Source organism: Bos indicus x Bos taurus, chromosome 15 (genome assembly GCF_003369695.1).
Source record: "Bos indicus x Bos taurus breed Angus x Brahman F1 hybrid chromosome 15, Bos_hybrid_MaternalHap_v2.0, whole genome shotgun sequence".
Lineage (NCBI taxonomy): Eukaryota > Metazoa > Chordata > Mammalia > Artiodactyla > Bovidae > Bos > Bos indicus x Bos taurus.
The window spans coordinates 17,088,401-17,109,029 of NC_040090.1; the positions used below are offsets into that span (position 1 = coordinate 17,088,401).

The 20,629-nt window shown below is 49.1% G+C and overlaps 1 protein-coding gene across 13 annotated transcripts in view; it reads right to left on the minus strand.

Annotated features, from left to right (window-relative positions):
- PRR5L (proline rich 5 like) overlaps positions 1-20,629 on the minus strand; it is a 158,308-nt gene that overhangs the window by 5,632 nt on the left and 132,047 nt on the right. For 10 of the 13 annotated variants that reach the window (XM_027562650.1, XM_027562642.1, XM_027562643.1 and 7 more), the window contains 4 exons: positions 18,401-18,458; positions 13,740-13,831; positions 8,386-8,526; positions 4,651-4,777 (listed from right to left, as the gene is read on the minus strand). In XM_027562650.1, the coding sequence (XP_027418451.1) occupies positions 4,651-4,777; positions 8,386-8,526; positions 13,740-13,831; positions 18,401-18,458 (418 nt within the window). The remainder of the gene's footprint in view (positions 1-4,650; positions 4,778-8,385; positions 8,527-13,739; positions 13,832-18,400; positions 18,459-20,629) is intronic. The other 3 variants (XM_027562653.1, XM_027562647.1, XM_027562646.1) reach the window with 3 other exon arrangements.

A 20,629-nucleotide genomic window follows, 5' to 3' on the forward strand; every position in this document is an offset into this window, starting at 1 on the left:
GTAGGCTTGGAGCTGATAGTCAGCTCGCCACACTGTGGCTGCTTGTCCTCTTTGCCTTCTTTTTCTTATTTGCATCAGGGAAAGCTGGGCCCTGCCATTCGGAGCAGGAAGTCTCCATAGGGGATTGACTGAGCTGTGGGTCTCCCGCCTGGTGCCTAAAAGCTGGCCCCTCCTTGGCAAGGGGGCCCACGGAGGAGCAGCAAGAGGGGCTGGACCCTGACGCCTCCTGCACCGCCCTCCCAGCCTCCTCCTGTATTTGCTCCTGCCTCACTCCCCAGGCGACCCGCGGAGCCCTGGCATTCGTCCCCCTGCTCTGAAGCCAGCCCTGGCAGCTCCCTTCAAACCCCCAGAGAGAAACAAAGCCCGGAGGAGGCGGTTCTTTGTTGGGGACTCAGTTCCCAGGCCTTTGATCTCCCAGGCTTTCGGCCAGGCCCCACCGGAGTGGCCCCCATCAGGCGTGTTACAACACCTGCCCATCAGGTTCACGGTGGGCGTCTCTCTTTAGGCCCTGGCACCTGAAAGTCCATGAATGCCGACTGATCAAGAGGACAAGTTACTGTATCTTGGGGCAAAGGACCCTCCCCCTGGAGCCACAATGGAGAGAGATGAGTGGCAGGCCCGGGCCTTTGTGCGGAAGAAACGAGCGCTAACTGAGCCAGGGCAGCAGCCTGGAAACTTGGGAAACTGGAAAGGTAGAAATGTGGGCCTGGCCTCTGACAAATTGGCCTGTTTTTTTTTTTTTTTTTTTTTAAGATTTCATTATTTTCCTCCTCACCCACTACTCCCTCTGCCCAAGAAAAGTGACAGCTTTGGAGGGAAGGACACACACACACACACACACACACGCTCACTCCATCACGTCCTGGGACTCATCTTTTCTCTCCGAAGCAAGACTTGCCCATCCATGAGATGAGGCTTAACTCTCAGACCCATGGGCCTGGCGGGCAGGAAGAGGGTCCACCCGTGAGTCCCTGGCTCAACCTGCCTGAGCCCGTGAGTACAGGTGGGAGCCCTAGAAGGCCACTTCTCCAGCTCTGGTCACCTACCCCGTGTGACCCTGGGGACGTTTCTTACCAATGCAGAGTCTGAGGTCACGACAGCATGCATCCCCAGAATCTGGTAGGATGACTACATGCCAAGTGCTTGCTCGGGGCCTGGAAGGTGACAGGTGTTTTGAGATGCTGGGCCCAGCTGCCCTTCACCCCTCCCATCCTGTCAGGCCCAGAGAGGTCATGGAAAGGCCTCCGGAGATTTCTCACGTCCACCGCCTCTGCTCCGTCTCTTTCTACCTCGGCCGGTTGTCACAACAGGCAGCTACCTCTTCCACAGACAGGAGAAGAGCCTCTGTTCAACTGAGGGGAAGACTGAGCCGCAGAGAGTCCTCTCTTTATCTAGAAAGGGGTGTCTTCCATAAGGAAGGGCGCTGTGGTGGCCATTTTAGCTTTTTGGTGTCCAGGGGTTGGTTGCGGATGACGTCCTGGCCCCAGATACCTCTGGCACTAAGGACCGCGTGGACAAAGAATGCTGGCTGCCATACCACTAAGCAAAGGATGCCCTGGCCATCGAGCCAGCAGCCACTGCAGCCACCCTGGACTGTGCACCCTCAGGGGATTCAGGATGGAGAAAAGCTATAGGAGAGCAGGCCTAGACGTTAGGGTATGTATCAAAGGACTTTGAGGTCAACATGTACACACGGCTGTATTTAAAATGGACAACCAACAAGGTCCTGCTGTACAGCACAGGAACTCTGCTCAGTGTTATGTGGCAGCCTGGATGGGAGGGGAGGCTGGGGGAGAATGGACACATGTATGTGTTTGGCTGAGTCCCTGTGCTGTCCACCTGGAACTATCACAACATTGTTAATTGGCTTTCCTCCAATATAAAATATACTCCAATATAAAATATACTCCAATATAAAAGTTTTTTAAAAAAGGAATGACTTCAATGAGCCCAGACTCTTGCATCTTCCCACATGTAGAAAAGCACTAAATTCACAAACTTGAGATATCTATTTTTCTTTAATTAACAGTATTCTCTCATAGGAATAACAATATTCCAACTACCTGGTCTTTGTTGCAAAAACTTCCATACACCCTAGTTCCTCCTTCCCTCTTTGGAACAGTCCTCCAGAGCTATCTGAGAGGCTGTCTTCTATGCTCAAGTACTTAGTTTTTCCATTGACTAAAACATAATTCTCAGTTTTTAGGGTGTAATTTTTTTCAGTCGACAACTGAGAAGGAAGGACCAGTTTCTCTGCGGTCCCTCAGCACCATCAGTCACCTCTTGGAGCTGACAGGGTGGGTGGGGGGCGGGTGGAGTGTGGAAGAACAGCTGGCCAAGGGCATAGAGCTAGGGGCTTTGAAAGCCTGTCTCTAACAGCCAAGTGACCTTGACCTGCATTTGCCTCACCTGTGAGTGGGAACGTGGTATCCAGCCCACCCCACACAGTGCCCAGGACGTGGTCTGTGTCCCGGGGCTTCCCCTGCCGTCAGCCACTCTGCAACTCTAAAGCTCTCTCAGTTCCTCGAACGTTGCACCCTCTTGCTCCCCACCCACCTCCTCATAACCTCAAAAGCCTCCCAGAGATCCTTCCCTTTGCCTGGTCAATCTTCCCTCCCCATTGACTCAGCTAACTTGTATTCATCCTCCGGGTCCCACTGCAGAGATCACCTCCTCCAGGGAGTCTTCCCTGATTGCCCAGTCCTCTTGCTGTGGGCCCTGGACTTCCCCAATCAGAGCACTTGTACACTGATGAGTCATGGTCCCTGTGCCAGAGGGCAGGGGTGGGTCAATTTTGTCACAGATATCACCTGCAGCAGTTCACGAGGTGCCAGGGACAGGGTCTTCTTAGTACACATTTGTTGAAATAATAATATAATAAAAAAGTAATCAAAAGAAGGTCATTTCCTCCCTTCTCGGGTTCTACTGTGACAACGCCCTAGAGACAACGACTGTCCTTGGCACAAGAATAAAACCTCAGGCCTTTGATTACAATTTGATGAAAGTATGTATGAGTCTTATTATAGCTGAAAAGTTGAAGGCATCCCCTCTTAGAGCGAGTCCTCACTGAACAAACTTCCAAATCCATTCGCGTTCCCAGCTCCAGGCCCAGCAGATGGTGGGGTCCCTGCCATGGCCCGGCTAACCCGCTGGCATGCTGACATCTCCTTGTATCCTCCTGCCCCAAACTTGGGGGCCAGCTGGCCCCGCCAGAGCAGGAAAGTGGCGCCCAGCCCTCCTCACGGGGAGGGCAGGGGACTGTTTTCCTTCAGCCGGCTCTTGCCAGCTCCTGGGTGGAATCAGGGAGGAGGGAGGGAAGGAGGGAGGGAGGGTGGAGGACCAGGCAGGCAGAAGACTGGGGCCAGCACCCTCAGATTTGTGGTGACTGTGGTTAAACTGGTGTCTCCAGAGAAATATGAAGGGGCCCTAAAAACTGTGGCAGGCCTTGCTTTCTTCTGCAGTCGGGAGGCCCGGGAAGGGGCGGGAAGCCCGCTGGAGGCTGGTCCTCCCCTCTTTTCTTTGAAGCCCAGCTCTGTCTCCATTCAAGCCAGAAGAAGGGATAAAAGGTTTCAAATTCAGGAAATCCCTTTCCACCTCTGCACCTGTGTGTGGGTGCTGGTCACCCCAGCCTCGGGTACCACCCATCCATCTAACAAATAGTTTTTGACTGTCTACTCTATGCCAGGGCTTCCCAGGTGGCACAGCAGTGAAGAATCTGCTTGCCAATGCAGGAGATGCAAGAGATGCAGGTTCAATCCCTGGGGTTGGGAAGATCCCCTGGAGGAGGAAATGGAAACCCACTCCATTGCTGGGACAGAGGAGCCTAATGGACTATAGTTTATGGAGTCACAAAGAATCAGATGCGACTTAGTGACTGCGTATGCACACACACTGCATTGCCAGGCAGCATTTTGGCTGCTGAAGTTAGAACCACAAGCCAAAAGTTCCTGCATTTGCGGGGGGTGGGTGGTTCCATTTCAGAGAGTAACTGAGGAATATCTTTTATGATATTCTATAGCTATTTCCTCATCTAGACCATAGTCTCACTGAAAGAAGGAATAGACTCATTTCATCTCTAGATTCTCCGGGGTGAGTAGTACAGAGCCTGAATTTTAGCTTTACAGCCACTGGAAAGAGGCCTCAGTGGGATTTGTCCCCCAGTCCAGGAGCCCCTGTCCTGCATGTGAAGTCCCTGGCAGTACCTACAGGAATGCAGTGGGCAGCCAGCAGCTGGATCTCCAGCCACACACCCAGTAAGCTGGCTTCACGTTTTGAGCCACTTTCAAAAGGAAATTCATCACTGGTGGTTTTTCCAGTCATGAGGGGGTAGGCTGCAGTCAGGCATGGTTTTTGGTATCAGATACAGGAAAGTTAACACTGCAGGCACCAAAACAGATCAAAGCCACTGATCAAAGATGTGAATCAGACAAGCACCACCACAGAAGTTCAGTATCCGTTCCTGGGGAGGAATCGGCCAAGCGGGGAGGTTACTGCAACAACCAGGCCAGAGGGAAACACGAGCAGTGAACATGTAGAGGTTTGCACAACCCACGTGGGAAGCAAAGGGCTTGGCAGGTCATCAGGGCTCAGGGAAACATAACTGGTACCAGTCATTGCGGCTCCTGGCAGCTTGAGAGCCGGCCCCCTTACCCAATGTGTACGTGGGGCCTGAGAGGCCACGGTCCTCGCTGATGCCAAGGAAAGGAGAAACCACCTGCTTCACCAGCTCCTCCAGCTGCAAATAACCCTCACTTGGGCCTGTGGGCTCGTGAACACTCTGGAAGTAAACACCCAAGAGAGACAGGTCAGTCCAAGTCACCATGGCCAGCGGCTTCTGGCCACCCTCCCACTACATTCCAAGCAGGCTGTATCCTCGTGGCTGAATGAAGGAAACCCAGGCTTGGAGCCCCAGGCACTGGTCCTGGGTGGCGGTGATCAGAACTGTGCATGGCAAGCACCGTGGCCTCTGTGGTGGGATCCCACCCCAAAGCAGGGCTGGTGGAACGGTGGGACTGTCCCCACCCCAGCTCCAGGGCTGAGGTCTGACCGGTCCCAATCACAGCCAGCTCACCCTCTCCGTCACAATAACTGTTCCACATCAGGCACACAGGAGCTTTATAAAGCACTTTCTATGTTTCACAGCACCTGCCAACAACCCTCACCATCCCCCCTTTTACACACAAGGAAAGTTAAGACTCAGAAAGCTTATGTAACTTGCCCAGGAAAATACAGCTGGTAAGGGGCCAAAACCCAGGCCTGGCACACAAGCTGCCTGGCTCTGAGCCCATCTTACTGCTCCTTGTTAACAGGCTGGAAAAGAAAGCGGGAGAGAATCTGGAAAAGACCAGAACAGCAGAAGAAAGGGAGCATCACTGTGGACCAGACACACATTTGGTACCAAGGTGAAGGGTCAGTTCAAAAGCACAGGAGTCCTCGGAGCTACAAGGAGCTGGAAAGTCATCGAGGTTTTCTAGAAAACCAGCTAACTCTGAAGGAATTCAATTTCTTGCTGGAAAGGCGTGGAAGCCATGTGTTTGTATGGAGGGCCTGCAAGAGAGCAAGGCTTCGTGGGCACTGTGCTCAGCCCAAAGGGCCAGCTGTCAGAGTCTCAAAGCGGAAGAGATTTTAAATCACTCTCGTTTGAAAAGAGAAAACTCTCCCCTGCACTGGAGTTTAGGAGCTGGGGCCAAGAAGGCGGAGGGGCCCGTCCTGCAGGTTGGATGGAGACCCCTGGGTGCAAGCTCCAAGGGAACTGGCTGCCGTGGTACCTTGTCAGCTCCATTACACTGAGATGGAGGCAGCTGGGGCAGTGGGAGGCAGGGGTGGCTTACCGAAACGAAAAGGAAGGCTGAGGAGGGGGCTACGGGGCAGAAGACTTGGTGGTTGCAGGACCGGGAAGGGGTCAGAATTGGTGCAGAGGAAACGTGAGCGAGGTTGTCTGGCACTTGAGGGGGCTGCTCATGGGAGAAGACCTGAGGGTTTTCCATGTCCCTCAGCAAGAGCAGAAGCACTGGGAAAGGCCAGCAAGATGCCTCGCTTGACACTCCACAAGGACCTGCTGTAGAGCGCAGGGAACTTTACTCATACCCTGTAATAACCTATATGAGAAACGGACCTAAAAGATAAGAGATCCATGTACACGTGTAACTGAATCACTTCGTGGTACATCTGAAAGTAACACAACATTATAAATCAACTGTACTGCAATATGAAACAAAAATTAAAAAAAGTAAAAACAGGTGGAATTTCAGAACTACTAATATGTGTAATGTGCTAAGTCACTCAGTTGTGTCCGACTCTTTGCGAACCATGGACTGTAGCCCTCCAGGCTCCTCTGCCATAGAATCCTCTGGGCAAGAAACCTGGAGTGGGTTGCCATTTCCTTCTCCAGGGGATCTTCCTGACCCAGGGATCGAACCCAGGTCTCCTACGTCTCCTACACTGGCAGGTGGGTTCTTTACCACTGGCAATGCTGCTGCTGCTAAGGCGCTTCAGTCGTGTCCGACTCTGTGCGACCCCATAGACGGCAGCCCACCAGGCTCCCCCATCCCTGGGATTCTCCAGGCAAGAACACTGGAGTGGGTTGCCATTTCCTTCTCCAATGCATGAAAGTGAAAAGTGAAAGTGAAGTAGCCCAGTCGTGTCCGACTCTTCGAGACCCCATGGACTGCAGCCCACCAGGCTCCTCCGTCCATGGATTTTCCAGGCAAGAGTACTGGAGTGGGGTGCCATTGCCTTCTCCGACCACTGGCAATATGGTATTACAAAAGCTTCTTTGTTAAAAAAAAATAAGTATCTATCACAACTAACTACAGAATTACATGTTGAGAAAAGAAAGGCTTCACTTAGGAAGGCACACGAGACTCTCCACAAGGGTGAGGGGATCCTCCAGGTGGCAGAAGGGAGAGGGGAGCCTTATTCATGCTCTCAGAGACCCACCCACAGCCTCAAAAGTAGAGCAGTTTCAGCCCCAAAACCACCTTGGTTGGGTTTCAGAGCTGAGGACACTTTTATCTCATTTTTTCACCCCTTGATATTTCTCATCTGCCTTCTCCCCACAAGACTCTTCCACTCTACGATTCCTAAGCACTAAACAAGAGAGGGATGCAGAGCGAGGAGAAGAGGCAAGAAGTGGGAAGGAAATTCTGAGCTGCATCAGAATCCCTGGGCAAAGAACCTGACTTGCACACAGCCCTCTGGGAAGGAGCTATCCTTGGCTTGGCTGCTGGACTGGCTATGCATTTGCAAGGCTCAGCACAAGATGAAAATGTGGGGTCCCTTGTTCAAAAATTAAGAATTTCCAGATGGTGATGAAAAGTGAAAGTGTTAGTCGCTCGGTCTTGTCTGACTCTTTGCTACCCTATGGACTGTAGCCCGCCAGGCTCCTCTGTCCATGGGTTTGTCCCAGCACGAATACTGGAGCTGGTAGCCATTCCCTTCTCCAGGAGGTCTTCCCAACCCAGAGATCGAACCCAGGTCTCCTGCATCGCAGGCAGATTCTTTACCATTTGAGCCATCAGGGAAGAGAATTAAACCCAGCATGGGATCCTGTTGGTGGGGGGAACGGGGGCGGGGGAGGACCCTGGGGCACTGACTGGCAGGGGGCACACTGGCTTGATTGGGCAGGTCCCCTCAGAAGGGACCATTCTAGGACAGTCTCAGACCTGCCTGCGCCTGCCAAGGAGAATCAGATCTCTAGGGTGGTCAAAGTCTCTGGTTCAGCCTCTTCCTGGACAGCCTAAGGATAGGACCTCATGACCCATGGGAGGAAAGGTTGAGCCCCTTGTATGTTTTGAGGAGGGAGGGTTGGTTCAGGGCCATTTTGGAAATGCACTGGGAAAGAGAAATGGCTCTTCTCTGTAGGAGAAGTAGGCAGGGAAAAACCAGCCCCAGATCTCTTGACGCTGTGGACAGTGCGGGCCCAGGCAGAGAAAACAGCAGTTCCAGCTACTGGGGCCCAACTTCCCTACAGCGGGGATGGTCCGAGGGCAGTACAACCTGCACGTTTCCTTTAGATCCAGAAGCTGCCACCCCTGCCACCCAGAGTCAGTCCTGGGCTGGGGAAAGACCGGCCTTTGTCACCGTCACACCCCCAGCCTCTGGCTTCCTGACTCCCAGAGGGTAGAAGAACATGTCCCAGGAGGCCCTCAGGAAAATGATGCCAAATTCCCCACGTTAAAGGGACCATCGCTTATGGGGCATCTTCAAGTGTCCTGGGAGACTGCGGGAGGAGAGGGACCTTGACAGGGCTCGCTGCACGCACAGCAAACGGACAAAGGAACTGGAAGGTGACCGATGACACTAAAGAAGACAAACTGAGCCAGGGTGCTCCAGCCACAGGGGCCCTTTCCCTCATCCCTCAGTGACGTCTCCGTCGCGCCTCACCTGCAGGATGAGCAACATCTGGACGATGGACGAGGGCAGCTGGGGCTGCGCTAGCAGCAGCAAGTCCTCCAGCTTCACCTTCAGCAGCACCAGGTCGCGGAAGCCCAGCAGGGAAATCTGGCGGATGGTCAGCTCCTGACCCTGGTGGAAGAGAAGAGGCAGCAGCGGGACGTAAGAGCTTGTGGGATCTGTCACCAACCACATGGGAGCCAGGACCACAATCAGAGGGTGGGACTGGTGTCTCCAAGGCCCAGGGGGGCTGTTGAAGAGAAGAATATTTGACCCCTGTTCCTTCAGAATGAAAGCTTCATTTAAGATAAGGTATGACTCATGGGTTCAAAAAGATCCATGCACCCCAATGTTCATAGCAGCGTTATTTATAACAGCTGAGACATGGAAACAGCCTAAATGCCCCTAGGCAGATGGCTGGATAAAGAAGCTGTGCACACACACACACACACACACACACACACACACACACACTGGAACACTCAGTTCAGTTCAGTCGCTCAGTCATGTCCGACTCTTTGCGACCCCATGAATCACAGCACGCCTGGCCTCTCTGTCCATCACCAACTCCCGGAGTTCACTCAGACTCACGTCCATCGAGTCATTGATGCCATCCAGCCATCTCATCTTCTGTCGTCCCCTTCTCCTCTTGCCCCTAATCCCTCCCAGCATCAGAGTCTTTTCCAATGAGTCAACTCTTCACATGAGGTGGCCAAAGTACTGGAGTTTCAGCTTTAGCATCATTCCTTCCAAAGAAATCCCAGGGCTGATCTCCTTCAGAATGCACTGGTTGGATCTCCTTGCAGTCCAAGGGACTCTCAAGAGTCTTCTCCAACACCACAGTTCAAAAGCATCAATTCTTCAGTGCTCAGCTTTCTTCACAGTCCAACTCTCACATTCATACATGACCACAAGAAAAACCATAGCCTTGACTAGATGGACCTTTGTTGGCAAAGTAATGTCTCTGCTTCTCAATATGCTATCTAGGTTGGTCATAACTTTTCTTCCAAGGAGTAAGCGTCTTTTAATTTCATGGCTGCAGTCACCATCTGCAGTGATTTTGGAGCCCAAAAAAATAAAGTGTGACACTGTTTCCACTGTTTCCCCATCTATTTCCCATCAAGTGATGGGACCAGGTGCCATGATCTTCGTTTTCTGAATGTTGAGCTTTAAGCCAACTTTTTCACTCTCTACTTTCACTTTCATCACTACTCAGCCATAAAAAGAATGGAATTTTGCCATTTGCAACAATAAGGATAAATCTGGAGGGTATTTATGCTAGGTAAAATCAGACAGATAAAGACAAATGCTGTACCTTATCACTTACAAAACAAACTAATGAATATAACAAAACAGAAACAGACTCATAGAGAATAAACTGGTGGTTACTAGTGAGGAGAGGGAAGGGGGCAGGGGTAACACAGGGCTAGAGGATGGACAGGTACAAACTACCAGGTATAAAAGAAATAAGCTACAAGGATATATTGTACAGCACAGGGAACATAGCCAATATTTTACAGTAACTTTAAATGGAGTACACTCTATAAAAACACTGAATCACTGTATTGTAAACCAATATTGTATCACTGTAAACTAATACTGTGAATCAATTATATGTCAATAAAAAAGTAAGGTGTGACTCAACCTGCCTAAACGACGCAAAGGTGACACAAGGCACATGTATTGAGGGTCGTGCTGTGCTGTGAGTGAGGAAGGAGGAAGAGGAGGAAACAAGAGGAAAGATAGACAGCGCCTCCCTACACTCAAGGCTGTGTCCTCAGCTTCAGCCATTCAATATTTGTGGACCAATCGTATGCCAGGCAAAGAAGGAAATATAGGACCTGTTAAGACTCTTCTGCCAATGCAAGTAACGTAGGAAGGAAAATCACTGAAGACGTAGAAGAAAAGGATTTGTTCAACCACGTAGATAGGGGCTGAGGATGAAAACAGTGACTGATAATTGTAAGAGCTGATCCTTATCTTAGGAAGGCTAAGTAAGACCCTTACCTCTGACCATGTGCTGGGCTTGATTCTCAACATGCCAGATATAAATGGCACGTTTGATCCTCATGACCACTTCTGAGATAGATATCGTAATAAAACCCAATCCACAGAAGAACAACCCTATACCCAGACTGACAGGAATTTACCCAAAGTAGAGCTGGATCTCAAAGATAAAGTATTTGATTCTAGAGCTCCTAAAGTTTCCCAAAACAGAAAGGGAAAGCAGGGCCCATTCCCAGACACTCCTTTGCATGTGTGTACACAGCACATACCCCAATTGGCTGCTCTTAGAGAAGATGAGATATCATCAGGGTATCCTCCCAAAGGGATGTGGCCTCCCATTCCTCAAGTTGGTCAAGACTTAAGGAAGCTTTGCACTTCCTATAACTCCGTAGGGTTTAGAGAAACATGGGCAAGAGTGGTTTTGCCATTCTCACAGCCCCCTACTCTCCAGTCCCAAGAGATACACCCCACCCACACCTCACAGGCTCAGTTTAACCATTTCTTCTCTTAAAATTTTTTTCTTTAGTTCTAAGTTCTTTTTTTGGGCTGCTTGAAACACGTAGGATCTTAGTTCCCTGACCAGAGATCAAACCCATGCCCCTGGAGTGGAAGCATGGAGTCTTAACCACAGACCACCAGGGAAATCCCTAACCACTCCTTCTTGATTGCCTTCCCTGGCCACCCCCAATGGTAGTGGTCCCCCACCTTTCCCAAGGTCCTACAATTTCTATTCTTTGCACCACATCTTAGCAGTTGGCACTGACTGCCTATCTCATAAGTGTCTGTGCCCTTGCTTCCTCTCCAGGACTCCATTCACTCTACAAGACAGAAAAAGGCAGGCAAGTTTCTACACCCTTGAATACTGTGGGCACTCAAACACCTTTATCCAGTGAGGAAGCAGGTCTCACGCAGACACTTATGCAGGAAGTTAGTGTCTAGACTAACAGACACCCCGAGGGTGTTATTACCAGTAGTAAGAGCCCAGGGGTTCTCCAAGTGGGGTATCTGTATCAGCAGCAGCACTTGGGAAATTGTGGGTGGGCGAGGTGGATGGGGCAACAGCATATGTTGCAACATCTTACAGTTTTTCTTAAAAAAAAAAATTTTTTTTTTTTTTTTTTACTTAATTATTTAGCTGCTCTGGGTCTTAGTTACAGCATGCACAATCTTCACTCTTCATTGCTGCATGCGGGGATCTTTAGTTGTGACATGTGAACACTTAGTTGCAGCATGAGGGATCTAGTTCCCTGACCAGGGACTGAACCCTGGCTCCCCTGCCCTGGGAGCATGGAGTCTCAGCCTCTGGACTACAAAGGAAGTCCCAGATCTTACAATTTTTTAAGAGAAGCAGGACAGTGTCATCCTCAGATCCACACAACTGGGCTCCTGCCTGAATCTGGGGCTAAGGGAGCCCTTCTTGACCCTCCAATACCAGGGCCAAGCCCACTCAGCTTCCTCACTCCCCATTCTAACTCCATCTAGTGGGGAATTCCCTGGCAGTCCAATGATTAAGTCTCTGAGCTTCCACTGCAGGGGGTGAGGGTTTGATCCCTGATCTCCTGGTCAAGGAACTAAGATTCTGCATGCCTCGAAGCACGGTGAAAAAGAGAAAAAACCCATCTGGGTATCTCTATCTTGGAATTCCCTGTAGACACAGGGAATCTTAAGAAGGACCTAGGTCTACACCCCTTCTCCAGTAGGGCTGCCAAATAAACCAGAGGCTGTCCAGTTACATTTGAATAAATTTCTAGTATAAGTATGTCCCAAATATTGCATTGTTTATTGTTTATCTGAAATTTAACTAGGCATCCTGTAGGTCAATTTGTGTTATCTGGCAACCCTGCCTCCCAAGCATGTCGTCTTAAGACCCACTGCTGGCCAAGGAGTGAGTATTGCAGCAAAGGGACAAGTCTGTGGACACAGAGGGTGAGCCATCCACAGAAAAGCTATAAATCCTCTCATGGGGGCGCAGCGGGGAGCAGGGATGGGATGAAAAGAGCAGTGGGCTGCAGGCCACACACTTCTACTGGAATTGTTAGGGGCAAACTGGAATTGGAAAAAGGGACTCTGAAGGCGTAATCTTCTGATTTTAAAATATTTGACATGTATTTAAAAGAACCCAGAATTCCTTTAAGACAGCATTCAGAGCAAACAAAGCCCGTGGGCCCTTACCTCTGGTACAAGGTAATTCCTATCAATGGCTTCACATCTAATCTAACCTGATTGCATGCTGCTACTGCTGCTGCTGCTAAGTCGCTTCAGTCGTTTCCGACTCTGTGCGACCCCATAGACAGCAGCCCACCAGGATCCCCCATCCCTGGGATTCTCCAGGCAAGAACACTGGAGTGGGTTGCCATTTCCTTCTCCAATGCATGAAAGTGAAAAGTGAAAGTGAAGTCGAGCAGTCGTGTCCAACTCTTTGCGACCCCATGGACTGCAGCCTACCAGGCTCCTCCGTCCATGGGATTTTCCAGGCAAGATTACTGGAGTGGGGTGCCATTGCCTTCTCCGAACCTGATTGCATGCGAAGGCTTAACCCCAATGGGAAGAGCTATTGTGAGCACACAGCAACGGAAGCCTATGACAGACACGTACACTTTGGAGAAGAACATCTATTGGTCAGTCTGCCTGAGGGCGTGTCTATTCTCACCAGGCACTGACCAATCCTGTTCTTGGCCCCTGCAGCAGGGTAGAGGGAAACCAGCACATGGTAGAAATGAGCAGAGCTCGCAGAATAAGAAGCATAAGAGATGCTGTTCATCTCGTACTCTAAATTCCTCATTCTGCAGGAGATGAAACGGAGCCATGCTCAGAGACGGGAAATGAGTTTGCCTACACTCAACTACAGATTCCTAGTCCGCAGTTCTTTCTGCTACATCATGGGCCTTCTCGTCTTCAGGAAATCGCTTACGGAGAGCAAGGAACACTACTCCTTTCCCGGAATTTGGGAGTCACAGGAAACTTGCCAGACCACTATGCTTCAAAGAAAGTGGGGAGGGGAAAAAAGGAAAGAAAAGGAAAAAAGTCTCCTTCCCCCATCTTCCCTTATTTCTGAAAAGAAGAAACAAACCACTCTAAGAAGATACAGACATCCTCAAAACCAAGAGGGAAAGGAGAGCCTACAAATTGCTAGGTATGCATGCACTGTTCGCTGCTTGAGGTTAGATGCTAAATATAGAACAGAGTGCCTTCCAAAGATGTCCGAGGTCCTGATCCAACTCGGGCAGTGCCCAGGCTCCTGGTTTTCCCTCATTCGCTGGCAGGCCCCAGGGGGCACCGGTCAGGGAGTAAGACAGACTGCCCAGGCCGGCAGGAGATCGTTCCCCAGTGAGACTGACCTGAACTGGATAGAATATGGCCTGCAGGGTGGGGAGAGTCTCAGTGAAGAAGTGGTCCCAGACTTCAGCCAGAACCTCAATGCGATTTTCACCTACACAAGGGCGAGAAGATGGGAGGGGAGAAAGAAAGAGAAGAATGTGGTCATTACTCACAGGAGTGGTTGGGAGGCAGTTCCTAGTCAAATGGAGCACAGGCGGGGTGTTGCGGGGGAAAGCTCATTACGTATATTGGATCTCTAAGTGCTACTACAGTAAACATGGAATTGGATGGGAAGATGATCAAGAATATGCAAATATGCCTTCTCTCCCTTAGTCCATAAAAGGGAGCTGAATTTTGAAAAGCACATAATTGCAATCATCATGAGAATGGTTACAACATGATCAGGCCCTGTGCTAGACTATTATCTATAAGTAATCTCATGAATGGATGTTATTACCCTGCTTTACAGCTCAGACATGCCAGGTATCTGGGCTCAAAGGAACACAGGTAGAATGCCAAGCTGGGCTTCCAGAACCCATGTTCTTGCCAGTATAATCCAGCAAGATCAAGTGCACAGTTAAATATTATCTTTTTTTTTTTTTTGCAATCACTAAGACACTGGTTTTTCAGTCTAGATTTGAGCTATCACTTGAGAAAGATGGAAAGAGGACTTAGAAACTATCACCTGCACCCACTGTAACTGGAAAGGCATTACTCTCTGAACGGTCATCTGCAAAACACAGCCACCTCCTGACGCCGTGTCTATCCACACCCCCGGGATCAGGAAGCCCAGCCCTGGCCAAGCACTCCCCCCAGGCTAGATGGACACAGGTCACCCAACACCACCGGAAGGCTGTTTGAGGAACTTTTGCACCTGCAGGAAAGGCGGGCACTGGCAGAGGGGAGTCGGCACGGTGGCTGCTGTTTAATGACCTAGATAGCAGAGCTGACTGGGCACTGTCTCTGCCCAGCTGAGGCAGGGAAACTGGGTCAGCCGAGATTAAACACTGAGAGATGCGTCTGGCAATACATTGCCAGATCCACTGAACAGATCTTGAAAGATTCACTTAGTGATGTCCATCTATTAGTTTAACGGACAACAAAAGCAGTGGCTGCGAGAGAGAACAGAATGAAGCCATGACTTTTAACTGGCAGGACCAAAGATGTGCCGATTTTAAAAGGTCAGAGTGAAATACACCAGGGAAAATGCAAATCCATAACACCCTCTACTCTCCTTTGTAATTAGCCAAGAGCTAATTCCACTCTGGTGGAATCACTCATTCACTTCTCTGTCTCCTCCACTAGAACGGAAGTAATGGCACCGGCCCTGTCTTCCTGCTCACCTTTCTATTTCTAGTGCTTAGCATGGTGCCAGACACATTGGTGATTCACTGTTTGGAATTCTTTGATTGAATGAATGGCAAGTATTGAGTATATAGGTTTTTGTAAATGCCAAGGCTGGTGAGTGGAAGGAGGTTACCTTTTAACCCAAATACGGGACAGGACAGAGCAGGCAGGACTTATTAGTCAGCCCCAACATTTTCCTTTCCTCTTAGATAAAGAAAACCACACCATGGCAACCTGGCTGGGGAGAGTCTGTTTTCTTCTTCTGTATCTTCATCCTCTTCTGAATTCCCCTTCTAAGTGAATTTTATTTCAGCCCCGTACACTCACCATCCTCCCTCCATGCCACAGGGCTTTTGCACATGCTTGTTCCTTTGTCGAGACTATTCTCTGCCTTCTCTCTTTGCCTAACCTACATCAGTTTATCTTCATAAACAGAAGATGTATTCATCTTCTTCATAGTTTCAACTCCAGCATCACTTCCATAGGAAAGTCTCCCCCATTGGTCAAACCCCCCTGTTATGGATTGTATTCTTAGTACTTGTCTCAGTTACAGTTTTATATTTGGTGGTGATTTGATTGATACATGTCTCCACTACAGGCTGTGAGCACCTTCAGGATTTGTAATCCTATGAAGTTTTGCTCACCACTGTGTTCTCAGCACCTAGCAAAGCACCTGGCATAATAGATAATCAATAAATGTCTGAATGAATCAATCAGTCACCATCCTCTTTTCAAAGGCAGGTTTGCTAGTTCACTGCAGGGAGGAGTCAGGAAATCAAGAGGACAGTTTGCAACATTGGGGCATGCTTGTGCCTAAAGCCAACATGAACCCCAACACTTGGAGAGAGTGTCTCAAAGGAGAAAAGGCTATGCCATCTCCTTTACTGATGGCCCTTACCCTGAGCCTTCCATCACAGAGACGAGCAGAGGCCCTGCCGACTAGAAAGATAGGACAGAAAGCCTGCTGCTCAGTGCTCCTCCTACTTTCTCCCCTTCACCTCCAAGACTGAGTACTCATTGGCACATGTAGTCATCATTCAACCCAGCAATGGGAAGGTGCGTCTCCTGGGAACCTGGGTCTAATTGTCAGCTTCAAACTTCAGAGAGGAATGGAGGTTTTGGAAAGTGTTCAGAGAAGAACATCAGAGAGACAAGCTAAACAGAGTAGCCTGGGGAGGAAAGAGTTAATGGGAGGAAGTGACTCTACCTCCAAGAACAGCCCCCAAGTCAAGGGCTTAGTCCTCTACAAAGATGAAAGGGGTCTGGATGGAAGCTTCTAGATGATTATCTTATTAAAAACTGTCCTCTAATTGCCACAGAGGTTTAGATCAGAGGTGTACAGAATAAGTCTGAGAAATTCTTTAAAGCCAAGGTCACTAAAGCTCTAGAAAATATTACTGAAACTAACAAGGCATATTCTCCCTATGAAAGAGAACCACATAGCTAGGGGCTGCCTCTGTCCCTTCTGCAGCCATCAGTCAGGGTGGACGTGTATAAGTCAGGTCGATAAAGTACAGGTTATTCAATGATAAGACAGATTCCAAACTTGATTTTATAGCAAAACACTTTCATCCAATAAAATCTTTCTTGGAGTTATAACATACAAAATTAACATGTAGAGATGTTCTGGTTGAAGATGTAAGAGCACCTTCACTGTGCAGAAAGGACCCTGCCGCCCAACCTGCAGGACAAGAAGGGACCCAGCAAGAACATCCCGGCCACTGCCCTCCAGTCACGCTTTGGAGCAGAAACACAGAAACTTGGATGCTCTTGTTTCTCCTATCAAGCTCTGCGCCTGAGTGTTCACTCTGAATGTAGTTATGTTGAGTGTCACCTGGGTGACAGACCATCAGCTTTCCCTTTTAAGGTCCCTTGAATCTCTAGTTTTGCTCAGGATCTCGTTCATAACTCTGGTTATCCACATTTCCAGGAGCATATAACTCTCAAATAACTCTCCAAATGACTTACAAACAACGTGGTCGAAGACGTGGAAGCCACCCACCTTTCACGCCTAGGTATTAGCCCCGCTCCAAAATGCAAAAAGGCCATGAAGCGCTCAACGTAATTGCATTCGAGGGAAACAAGGCTGCAGGTTCAGTCAACTCTTGAGTAGACAGAGGTTAATTTCGAACCTCTGGTTTTTCAAAGTTTTGGTGAGCACTCACTGGGTGCCAAGCCCTGGGACTTTCCAGGGTCAGTTTCTCATTTTTCTTCCTACTTTGGCTTTCTGGGAGACACGGACACAAGTGTCTTTCCCAGAGAAGGGGAAGAGAAAAAGGGATGGTCCACTGCCTGATACATCTGAATCTAGAAGTAAACTTGATCAACAGTAGAGGTCTCTGGGCTGGAGTAGGAAAAAAAGAAGGAACCAGTATGCATACCTACTATGTGCCAGGACAGCACTGTGCTGGTTCTACTCCCATATCCCGTACAATCCCTACCTCCATTTTATCATTTAAAACATTATTTGAAAAACCAAGACTCAAAGCAACGAGAAACTTTCCAAAAGTCATCCAAGAAGTAGTGGCAAGCTGCAACCAGGATCCACGTTGACGGGAGCTGACAGTAGCCATCAGTGGAGCCATGGGATCTATTGGCCAACTCTTGTCTTCATCCCAGCTCCCAGCTCCATCCAATGCCTTTCTATCAGTTAGACTCTAGAATCTTTTAAGGCTGGGGAAATTTTCTTTGCTTATTAAATCTTACCCCACTGAGTGGGTGCCTGCTAAGTCTCCCTCAAATGAGTGGACCATCTGACAGATACGACCTCAAGAAACAGTGAAAGTCTGCTCAGTCATGTCTGACTCTTTGTGACCCCATGGACTGTAGCCTGCCAGGCTCCTCTGTCCATGGAATTCTCTAGGCCAGAATACTGGAGTGGGTAGCCATTCCCTTCTCCAGGGGATCTTCCCAACCCAGGGATCGAACCCAGATCTCCCACATTGCAGGCAGATTCTTTACCATCTGAGCCACCAGGGAAGCCCCAAGAAACAGTACAAAGGTCAATAGGAAATAGCCTGGATCAGACCAGAGGGAACAGGATCTACAGTATAATGTATTCCTTCAAAGGAGACTCCTGGCATACATCTTTTGAAAACCAGCCCTTATGGGGGTCTCCCAAGAGGCCACCCTAATTCCCCCTCATTTCTCAAGCAGTCTGACTTGCACTGCCAGGAGTGACTCAAACTGAAACGCTGCCGCCTAGCTGGAGAAGAGGCGGCTGGGGTGACTCACGCGCTTGGAGCCTGCCTCTCTTGGACAGACTCATTTCATCTGTCCAAGCATCAAAGGCTGAGTCAGAGTTCCCACCAGATGGGGGCTGCCTTGTACTTGCCTTCACACAGCTTGATCTTCTCCTCCACGAACAGCAGTCCTTTTGCTAGAAGCTGGTTCTGCCAAAAGAGAACAGAGGACACAAGACTTCACTGCGTGACTAACCCTTGTCCACTCTAGGCGGGTGAAGGCATGGAGTTCTAGGCACTTGGACACTGTCATGCCTCCAGGCTGAAGAAGCCTTCGATCCTCTAGGAAGGCTGAGGCTTCGGGAGGAGTCAGCGAGACAGTCCGTCACGAAGGAGACGAAAGCCAAACCCAACCGGCATTCCCATCCCTCCAACCAGGGAAGATGTGACCACAAGCTTGGCTGGACTGTCTGGAAGGACTAGGGTGGACACCCAATGTCCTTTGAGCCCTTCATATAAACTCAGAAAGTGGAGCGTGGAGGCAATGGAAAATTATGCAGAAACGATAGACTTTTTATAAAAACTGACGGTTTCTCAAGCTAGCATGAAAGAGACGGCCTGCAAAATTTTAAGCAGCAGTGAGTATATGTCCCTCAGTGAGTGAGTGCATGAGAAAGTTGTGGGAAAACAGAGTAAGAAGAAGTCCCTTTGCAATTGCAACTAACAACTGCTTTGCAGATATCACAGGATATTTATTCCTCGTCTCATCTGATTCTGACCCTCCCAATAATCTGACCAAGTTGGTGCTATTACCCTGTGACTTTACTGATGGTCAGGGTAGACTTGCCCACAGGAGACAGACTCAATCTTCCTGGCTCCACCAGCCATGTTCTTTTTACTCTGCCTTGCTACCTTCCAGTAGGTCTTCCCACCCAGATCCCCTTCTTCCCTCAAAAGGCTACAGCTGGTCCCACACAATGCAGGCAGCTTTTCCAAAGGTCACAGAATCTCAGAGATGCCTCACCACTTACCTCACATCTTTAGATAATCAAAGGCCTATGCTTATGGCATGGGGGATCCACAGTGGTATATATCCTATCAAAAACCTATGCATTTCTTAGTGTTCTCCTTTAGAAAAAGCTAAAACCCTGTTACCATGATGGTGAGCGTGTACATGGCAGAGAGGAAAGATCAGACAGGTGTTCAAGTCCAGCTCAGCCACTTTCTAGCTGTGTGATCTTGGGCTTCCTTTCCTGAGTCCTGAGCCCCCTCATCTGTAAAACAGCATCACACCAGCAATATCATAAAGTTCTTATAATATTATAAATATACACACAGGGACTTCCCTGGTGGTCCAGTGGTTAAGACTCCAAGCTGCCAATGCTGTGGACGTGGGTTCGATCCCTGGTTGGGGAACTAAGATTCCACATGATGTGTGGCACAGCCAAAAGATTAAATACACACACACACACGCACACGTGCGCACACACACACACACACCCACAGTAATCAATGGTAATGGGCAGTGACGACAATAGTTGCTCTCTTAACCCAACTATCTTCACGAAAGAACAGGTGGGTAAAGAGATTCGATAATGAATGGACCCACATCAAACATATTAAAGTAGTTTATCAAAAGCACTATCACATTCCTGTGACTAATACATATATATGGAATTTTAGAGACCCAATTAAAATTTCCAGGCTATAACCTAATTTGAAAAGTAATTAGCCATCATTTAGTTTCAAAATGGAGTCCCAACTCAAAGTTACAGTGACATCCTATGGGAGTCCACCAACTCTGTTAAAGGGAAAAAGATCAATTCCTTTCCTAGGAATGATGGAACAGACAAGTAATGACAGTGAAAGTCTGTGTCCTCTGCCTTCCACCAAGCACACGAATCCCAGAAGCAAGAAAAACACCACAGCACCACTGAGATGATCACAATCAGGACTTTGTGCCACCTTAGCTGGGCAGGAATGGATGGCACAGGTGTTTCCAGATGTAACCAACCCCCAGCAAATGGCTCTGAGCAAAAATCCCAATTCAGGCCTGAAGTCTGTGCCCTGGTCCCTTTCACTGGCCCAGAGGATGTCTTAGGAGGTCCCCAGGTGCTCTGTGCGAGGAGTCCTGATGCCTTGCTCTCCATCACTGCCTCCATTGCCAACACGGGTACCCCAGCCTTCTTCCAAAATAGCCACAAATCCTCCTTAATTTCAAGTTTCTGAGATTTACCTCCAAATGTACGAGAGACTCCTCCCTGTAATGCAGGTTTCATCGTTATGTTCCTGCACTGTAATTATTTACATTTTAAAGGTGAGGGGTGTCCAAGGCACCGAGAGAAATAAAAGCCTAGTCCAGGTTATATCATTAGTCAGTA